At 38.9% G+C, this 9,654-nt stretch overlaps 1 protein-coding gene across 3 annotated transcripts in view; it reads right to left on the reverse strand.

Annotated features, from left to right (window-relative positions):
- The window catches only part of KIN (Kin17 DNA and RNA binding protein), a 57,504-nt gene extending 47,950 nt beyond the window's left edge, over positions 1–9,554 (reverse strand). For 2 of the 3 annotated variants that reach the window (XM_067700849.1, XM_067700830.1), the window contains exons 1-5: positions 9,361–9,554; positions 5,525–5,619; positions 3,281–3,324; positions 3,074–3,196; positions 2,044–2,225 (exon numbers count right to left, since the gene is read on the reverse strand). In XM_067700849.1, the coding sequence (XP_067556950.1) occupies positions 2,044–2,225; positions 3,074–3,196; positions 3,281–3,324; positions 5,525–5,619; positions 9,361–9,474 (558 nt within the window). In that variant the 5' untranslated portion in view covers positions 9,475–9,554. The remainder of the gene's footprint in view (positions 1–2,043; positions 2,226–3,073; positions 3,197–3,280; positions 3,325–5,524; positions 5,620–9,360) is intronic. The other variant, XM_067700840.1, reaches the window with a different exon arrangement.
- Between the last annotated feature and the right edge of the window lie 100 nt (positions 9,555–9,654).

Genomic DNA, 9,654 nt, shown 5'->3' on the forward strand with positions numbered 1-9,654 from the left:
AAAGCCTCCTCTGCCACCTATGAGCCTTGTCATCTCGGTCAATCTCATCATCTCCCTGAAGGCTCAATCATTACATCTTTAAAGTAGGGATAACCTACATATTTAGAGTTATGATAAGGGTTAATTAGGATAATATAAATAAAACACTTAGCATAGTGCCTGCCATAGTGTTTGATAAATGTTAATTGTTGTTACTACTGATAAATAAGAAGGATGACCTTGAGATCTAGCTAAAATATTTTGTTAGGTAATGTCCATATAGGATTTCACAAAGGAACACAAAAGAACATGATCTTACTTTGAAAAAATTGATAAGTTTAAATGTAGAATGAGGAAGCACTGATCAATAGAATTTCCCCTGCTTTTTGGGTAAAGATACTGTTTACACCAGAAAAGTACAATTAACTTGAAGGTTTTAGCAATATTAAGCTAAAATGTTACAGAGCAATAATGTTATTCCAAAAAGTAAACCTCTTTCCTCAGTACAAGATGTGAATACTTTGTGATTTCCACGATAGGAAGTTATAATATTTTCTCTATTGAAAATGAAGATTTAAATTTTTAAAAAGCAAGAGAATAAAAAGCTTTCGGTCTTAAGGAGTTTAAATTTCACATTTACAGCAGTTTAAGCACTGTTCCTGTTTTAATTTAATGTAGAAAACTTCTAAAAGATTGTGTGACAATATGCATGTTAATGTAAGTAACGTAACACACACTCTCTCACTTATCAAAGAGTTCAATCAACATGGTACAAAAGTTGATTCACAAAGTGATCCTCACTGATATCTTAATTCTCATCGCCTGCTACTTCCTGCATCACTCTGTACTCAACGGCTTATACAACATGTGCTCAACAATGATCAGAGCAGCTGTATTCATAATAGCTAAAAACTGGAAACGAGCCACATGCTTCTCAACAGGAGAATGGATAAATAAATTGTATTATATTCGTAAAATGAAATACATCAATCAAAAAAAAGAGTGAAGCACTGATAGGAAAGGATGTAGACGAACTACACATACAGAACATTATGGTGAGCTAAGGAAGCCAGACACAGAGAACTGGATGATTCCATTCCTACAAAGTTCAAGGGCAGACTAAACTAACCAACAATCAATAGTATATCAGAACAGTGCTTTCTTCTTAGAGGACAAGGAATATTAATTGGGAATGGGCATGAGGGAACCTTCTAGGATACTAGAAATGTTCCATATCTTGATCTGAGTGGTGGCCACATGGACTACCTATCTATTGCTCCATCCATCCATCCATCTAAAGACACATACATATGTGAAAGTTCATCGAGCTGTAACCTTAAGATTAATGCACATCATCCACTTCACTTCATGTGTGCTACACCACAATAAAAAGTTTTTAAAAATACTAAATGGCTAGTAGTTTCACATATACACACTAGGCTGTATTTTCCTGCTCACACACAACTTCTAGTATGTAAGCTCCTTGAGGGCAGGGATTTTTATCTTTGGTCCACTGGCTGTATCCCCAGTGCCTAGAAGAACGCCTGGCACACAGGAGGTGACCAATAAATGTCTGTTGGAATAAATGCCTTGATCTAGTTATTCTAACACCTGAACCAACTTTATCATGCTTTCCCTTCCCCATCTACCTGGATTTTACCCATTAATTCCTCAAGACTCCTCAGCCTAGGGGATGTAGCTACCTCCAAATATTCTAGGTCCTCCCCAGGCTGGAGCAAGTGCCAGCCCTCTGTGTTCTCACACACTGTGTTCATCCCCAGCGTTGCATTAATTATAATCAGTTGAAACGCTCTGTTTATGTCTTTGCCACTAGGTACTGACTCTATTTTAGAGATGAGGAAACTGAGGTTTAGAAGATTCCATAATTACACAAACTTGTGAAGTCAGTAAGTCAGGAATGGACCCAGGTTTGTCTCAACTCCACAGCCTGGACTTTTATACTTGGCTATGCCCTTTCTCCTACAAAACTCGTTCAAGGCTTAAACAAACAAGCGATTTTGCTTCTTCAGACCTTTGTCTATTGCCTCTCTTGATGATGCCCACCTGCTCTCTCCCCTCCAGACCTCTTCTCACTTGTTCTTGAATAAATTTGGCAGTTTTTTCTTCATCATCAAGGTCCTGCTTCTTCTTCTTCTCTAGTTCCAGCTGCCGGCGGATCGTCTCAGGGTCCCTATCTATATACTGAATATACCAGCCTTTTGGTGTTTCGTCCACTTTGCACAAGCCTTAAAAAAAGTAATGGATTTAAAAAAAAAAAAAAAAAACAGTAACGGACACTATAATTTTGAATACAATCAAAGCTGAAAGTACATATAAATGTGGTCTCTCTCTGCAGTATTTACTCATTCATTCAAATACACTCATTCAAACACATTCAAATACACAAATTCATACAGCACGTGAATTTTCCATATTTACAGTTAGTGACATTTAGACTTTAATTGGAATATTTTATCTCTTTAAAGAGAAAAGAAATATTATTTTGATTTTTGACTACGTTGAGGCAACACATTTAAACAAGGAAAACATTAAAAAAAAGCATTATCTTGCTTAGCAATTATTCAACTGTCTCTAAGTACTTAACATCCACTGAGTACAGGATATTCTAACTTAACCAAGCAGAAATCTTCCCCAAAATGGAATAAAGAAACACACTCAATAACTAATACCCTGATACAAAATTTCTTTCTCTGTTCTTTTCCTGAACTTTCCATCCTATTAGAAATGGAAAAAGAGGCAGCAAATTTAAAAACTGCCTTAAGAAGGGGTAACAAAAGTTTCCAAAAGTGCAACGAATGTAGTGGGAAAAGTGGAAGAGGATGGGTACTGGTCCTTAACCTAACGAGTGGATGCTTCAGTGATGTACCTTTGCACTGTTGAAAAGAATCACTCCAGACGCTATTACACACCTGCAGCGCACAAAATCAATCCTGGAAGATTATGCTCCTCTCTGCCAGTTTCTAATTGCCCTACTCATCCTCTTTTTCATAAATTTACACAGAAAATATGATCATTCTCTCCCTCCCTGCAGTGCAGCCATATAACAACTGTTCACATCATGTCTTGTTCTTACCTTCTCTGCCCAGCCACTTAGTAAAATCTGTCAGCGTCTCCCACTGCGTGGCGTTCATGTGGATATGCTCTCGGTGGCTGATGTACTCATTGTAAACGATGTTGTTGTGAACCCTCTTGGTTCCTAAGAAGAAATTAGGACACTGCTGACCCTGAGCAGATTATGAGATTATAAAGTCATTATGTGCACAAGACTTAAGATACTTACCAAAGCGTCTCCTGAGAAGTTCTAGGAAGTCATTTCGGAATTCCCTAATAAAGCAGGGAGGGAAAGCATTAAGGTGATTTCTACAAATACATAGCATCACCTTCCTGAAATTTAAGCCATCATACAGTTTGCATGAGCACATGATATATAAAACATCTACATTAATATCTGTTCCGAACTTTTAAAAACTGAACAAGGGAAAAATCCTGAAAGATTACAGCTTTCAAGAATTAAAGTTAAAAGTCAAGTTGGAGTTGGAACTTTTTGTCTTGGTAAAGGTGGCACAGCAAAAGTGACCACACATGTTTGGAGCGGATTCTTCATGGAGTCTCAGTGCTACTGAATGTGGCATAATTATCCCATTCTATTGATAATAAAACATGAAGTTGGCACTTAATGTGTCCCTCTGAGCTGAGCACACTATGTTAAGTGACAGATAAACATAGGTGAATAAGATATACATTCTGACCAAGACGTTTACAGGTGAAGAGAAAGAGAAGGATGTTCCCATCTGGCACAGAGACATGAAAGTATCACTTGATATTTGAGAAATGACAGACATATAGACAATAGTTATTTCAAATTAAGTATTCAGTAGATATTTTCTCAAAAATAAACAAAGTGAGCCTGTCAGGTCAAGAAAAACAACTGACAGTATTTGTTGCCAATGATAAAATTTGAGCTTTCAAGCAAAAAATGTGAATTCTGGTAAACTAGTATCCGCCACCATGAGTCTGACATACTTCCCAATACTTAAAGATGTTTCTGACAGCACTGAGTTGACATTAGTGAATATGATTTTATGATATTGCATAATAAAATGTATCACCGTTCAGAATTTCAGAATACCTGTGTAACTCAATGAAGCAATATTTTCCAAATGACTGATGTGTGATGTTACAAAACCATACATGGGTACAAGATCCACTTCAAGTAAAAGATCACATGGATTTTAACGTCATAGAGTACAAAAGGTTTGCTAGGGGCTTCCCTGGTGGCACAATGGTTGGGAGTCCGCCTGCCAATACAGGGGACACGGGTTCGTGCCCCGGTCCGGGAAGATCCCACATGCCGTGGAGCGGCTGGGCCCGTGAGCCATGGCCGCTGGGCCTGCGCGTCCGGAGCCTGTGCTCCGCAACGGGAGAGGCCACAACAGTGGGAAGCCCGAGTATCGCAAAAAAAAAAAAGAAAAGGTTTGCTACATGGTTTCTGATTCCACATTGCAACTAATCTTTAAGAAACTACCATGCCATTGTGTTTCAATGTAGTATCATAGAAGAATAGCCAAAATTATGTGAAAAGGCTATTAAAATACTCCTCCTGCTTCCAACTACACATCTATGTAAAAGCTGGACTTTCTCTATGTATTTCAACCAAGCAACATTTCAGAAGAGAATGAAGGTAGAAGCAGATGTGAGAATACAACTGTGTTCTATGAAGACAGACACTGAAGAGATTTGCAAAAATGTAAAACACCACCACTCTTATTTTTTTGTGTGCTTTTTGTGTGTTGGAAAATATAGTTAATTTTCATGTAAAAATGTTATTTTAACTGTAATAGGCTTATATTGTGATTTTAAATGAATAAATTTTTTTTAATGTCTCAGTTTTAATCCCTAATTTACAAGCTATAACCCACATAAACAAAAGTCTTTGGGGTTTAATACCAAAAGGTCTAAAACCCTGGAAAGAAAGAAAGGGATGGAGGCAAGACTAAATATTAATTGTAATAATAATAATTAACAGCTAATATTAATCGAGTACTGACCACTCTTCTAAACACTTTCAAAGTATTAACTCATTTAATCTTCGCATAAACCCTATGAAGGAAAGACAATACTTGAAAGGTACAAAACCTACAGATGAGGGAACTAAAGCACAGAGAAACTGTATAAGTTCACCCAAAGTCACACAGCTCCTGAGTGGAGAAGCCCAGCTCTGAAGGACTTAATGACAAGCAGTCTGACTCCAGACGTGTGCTCTTAGCCACAATTGTTTTAGACTGAGCAATGGTTTTTCATATGTTTGAAGTGAATGGAAGAAAGACTGATTTGTGAGACACACTTTTTTAACAATTCCACACAATGATAAACTGTCAAAACAAAAACTGAGCACAAAGATAATACAGCTATCACATTAATACGTAAGGAATAAACAGAGCTTCCAATATATTAAATATTAAGCATCTATTAAATGTCCAACTGAATAAAGCTTATGATATAAGGATGGCTTTGAGTTACTTACTCTGAAAAATAATCCATAAACTGCTGAGGATTTTCTGAAGCCAGCAATAGTTGTCTCTGATGAGATTCGGACATACAATGACACTTAAAGCCATTCTACAAAAATGTAAAGGTAGTGGTTAAATCTTGATTTAGCTCATTATAATAGGCCCTAAATATAAGTATTTAATTAAATCCTAAAAAGCTGCTCTTCGATGATAAATTGTAAAAAATAATCAAGTCACTGGCTGTAGGCACCCTATCGTTCTAAAAAAATTTTTTTTATAAAGTTGAGTTTTGCAACCCTGCTAATCAAAGAATCCCAGAAGATTAAAGAGACAGAAAAATCCTGCTTTAGAAAACAGACATTAGTAGCAAACATTACAGGGCACAGTAACAGAAGAGTGATTTTATTTTTTGACTCAATTTAACAAATTCCTATTGGGCACCTACTTCATACAAAGTGTTACGCAAGCGTTTCGAGGACTACAACACGGTAAAATGGGTCATTAGTGAATTTCCATTAAGGAAACTATTTTCACTCACTTTCCTATACTTTAGCTCATTACCCAAAATACACTTGCATTTTATACATAAACCTTATTTTATCATACTAAATCTGTATCTTCTTCAGATGATTGTAAAAAACATGCAAGTTTTGACTTTGTGTCTATTCTACTTAACATTTGAACCTGATTCTCCACTAGTAAGAGAAATGAAAAATGTGCCTCTCCTCTGTCTCCCCCATCTTGGTGAACAGCACTGTCCTGTACCGTCACCCGGCCAGGACCCAGGACAGCATCCCAGAGTCCTCTACCTCCACTCAGCACTACGTCTACTCCGCCGACCTAATAACTTACCCAGTCCCTCGGCTCAATCCTATTGCCACTGCCCTGATTTCAACACTCAATCTTGCTTAGAGCAGTTTCCTAATCTTCAGTCATCCACAGATGCCTACACAATTCTTGCCTCTTCTGTGCCCTACCTATGCATTACTCTTCCTTAACTGCGTCTTAAAAGGAGACTTGATATCAGTCTCATAAACGAAAAACCAGCACCACTTCCAATAAATTACAAATAAATCAGTAAGATGAAAGCAAAATAATGTTATTAAATTCTAGAAACTCAAGGGAGTGGATGGGCAGGAGGGGAATACTCCAGATCTGACCTCCCTCCCCCTCATTCTTCCGGTATTAGAGACAGAGACAGGGGAGGGGGCTTGTAGGGGTCAGCTTCTCCTCCCCTAGGCAGGGAAGGGCAAGGAACAGATGTGAGGGCAAACAGGTCAGAATCACCCCAAGTGTCTTACTCTGAAAAGTAGTAATTAAAAGAGAGAATCAAATGTGTCTTCTCTTTCCCTGAGGAATTCTATTTTAGGATAACATTTGAGGATAACCAAATAACCCTAGTTAATGAGAAAAAGCTGATTTTTTCAAAAGAATGGTGGTCAACAATAAATGTAAAAAGAACTAGAAAAATAACCACTTTTCAACTTCTAATGAAATAAGTGACTCAAGCAAAGATGTTAAAACACATGAGTAAAAGGCTGATGGGAAATTGGAGCTATAGGCACGATTCCACACTCCACTAGTATTTGTTACCAGTTCCCCCATAGTTACTTGCTCTTGCAAAGGGGAAAATATTACTTTCCAACATTACTTTACAGGCTGTCAACTGTACTCAATTTTCTTAGCACTACCAGACATCATGGGCTTCCTTATTTGATGCAATGTGATATACACAGGGTCACCTATCAAGGATTCTGCTCCCAAATATTTAACCTGAACCTAATCAAGCCTTCAGACCTAAGTTCCAATTTACAAAAACTACAAGAGTTAGAGAAAGAAGACGAACGACAACCACAAGAAAAGTTAATTGTTACAGGGGGAATCCTCTAGGATCATTACTGGCCTAGCCTCTTCAAGTCAATGTCAAGAAAAACAACAGAGGGGAAGGGAGGGAATTCTATTTTAAATTTAAAATTGAGAGAGAATTAAAAGTCCTAACACCCGACACCACAGAGATTTTTAGGGCAATGCAACTATTCTGTATGATACTATAATGGTGGATATTTGTCATGATACATTTGTCCAAAGCCACAGAATGTTCAACACCAAGAATGAACCTTAATACGAACTATGGACTTTGGTGCTAATGATGTGCCAATGTAGTGTTACTGATTGTAACAAAAGTACCATTCTGTTGCACCAGGCTGATGGTTGGGGATGGTACATGTTGAGGGCAGGGTGGGTACGAGAAATCTCTGTACCTTCTGCTCATTTTTGCTGTGAACCTGAAACCGCTCTAAAAAATAGTCTATTTTTTTAAAAGTTCAAATAACCAAATCCAATGTATAGCTTTTGACTGGATCTGGGTTTTTTTGTTTGTTTGTTTTTGTTTTTACTTTATTTTATTCAGATATAGTTGATTTACAATGTTGTGTTAATTCCTGCTGTACAGCAAAGTGATTCAGTTTTTTATATATATATACATACATACATATATAATTTTTTCATATTCTTTTCCATCATGGTTTATCACAGGATATTGAATATAGTTCCCCATGCTAAAAAAACTGTTTAAAAAGCATTTATGGGAACAATTGAGAAAATGTGACTATGGAGTATGCACCAGACGATATGAAGAAATATTTATTAATTTTGTTACATGTGATGACATATATTGTGGCTATATAGAAAAATATCCTAATATTTTAGAGGAGCGTATTTAAATATTTATAGGTGAAATACCCTGATGCTTGTAATTTACTTTACATATTTCAGAGAAAAGGAAACATGGCAAAGTATTTAAAATGTTAAGTGAAACTTAAAGCGTTAAATCTGGGTAGTGGATATATGGATGTTCCCGGTACTAGTCTCTAGTTTTCTGTGTAAGAATTTTACCTTGACTAGTAGTAAAGAGAAATGAAAGAGAATAACTGTATCGATGTTATTCAACGTGAGGCCCACCTAAAGTATCTCATCCCTCCCTTGCAGAAACACTGGATTATACTATTACAAGTGCCCAGTGCTCTTCCTTTCCTACCCAATTCAATCTCCAGAGAAAAACGTGATCCTGTCACTAGCCTGCTCTCAATTTTTCCAGGTGCTTCATCATCCATCTAAATAATGGGGAAAAATGTAAACTCCACAGCACAGCGAAGTTTTTTCAAGATCTGCTCAAAGACCCCTTGAGCCACCTTACACATAATTCACTCATTTAAAACTCACAACAATCCTACAAGTAGGGACACTTACTATTCTCACTTTTCAGATAAGTAAACAGTCAGAGACAATGTGACTTGTCGGCTTCCTAATTCTGATTCTGACTCCAGAGGCCACATCTCACTCGCAATAACATCTTAGTCCTGGCACATGGCAGGTGCTCGATAAATGCTTGTTAGGTGACTAGTGTGCAAGAGCTTAGTTCTCCTTTTTCATCTGATCCCGAAAAGAGGCGTACACCCTGATCATGTCTAAGAGCCACGTCAAGTCCGAGACGTCTGTTACTGTCACTCCCGGGCGTCCGGCTCGGCACTGTTCACCCTCCGTTTCTTGACGACTTGAGTGGGGTCACTTCTCCGAGGGCTGCAAAACCTTTTCTTACTTCACTTCTTTTTTGGGGTTAGACTGGGAAACAAGGAGGTGTCAAAGGCCACTGGTTCCCCGCCAGGACGGGGGCTGAAGGGAAGGACGGCCCTACTGAGTTGAGTCCTTCACTCACCCTGCGCAGTCCCCACGACTAGGGACTGGAGACCCAGGCCCTCACCCCGGCGTCGGGGACCTCAGCCTGCATCTCCAGCGGGGTCCCTCCGGGGAGAGGAGGGGGTGGACACGGGGCCGCCCCGGGCCCGCTTACCTCGTCCCGGCACTGCTTCTGGCACATCTGGCAATACCAGCGCAACTTCTGAAGCCCCTTGGACTTGATCCTGTTGGCGATGGCCTTAGGGGTAAGAAAATCTGATTTCCCCATCGCGCCCTCCGCAGCAACAACTTTCCGCAACCCAGAGCCTGGTTGACCGGAAACGGAACAGGGCTGGCGGGGGTGGGCAGGACAAATACTCTCGGCTAGTCTGAAGGAGGTGGGGCTTCGGAAGCCTGGGCACCGCCCCCCCCCCAACGCTCGCGAGGCTTCGTTCCATCCTGCGTGAAG

Source organism: Pseudorca crassidens, chromosome 1 (assembly GCF_039906515.1).
Source record: "Pseudorca crassidens isolate mPseCra1 chromosome 1, mPseCra1.hap1, whole genome shotgun sequence".
Taxonomy (NCBI): domain Eukaryota; kingdom Metazoa; phylum Chordata; class Mammalia; order Artiodactyla; family Delphinidae; genus Pseudorca; species Pseudorca crassidens.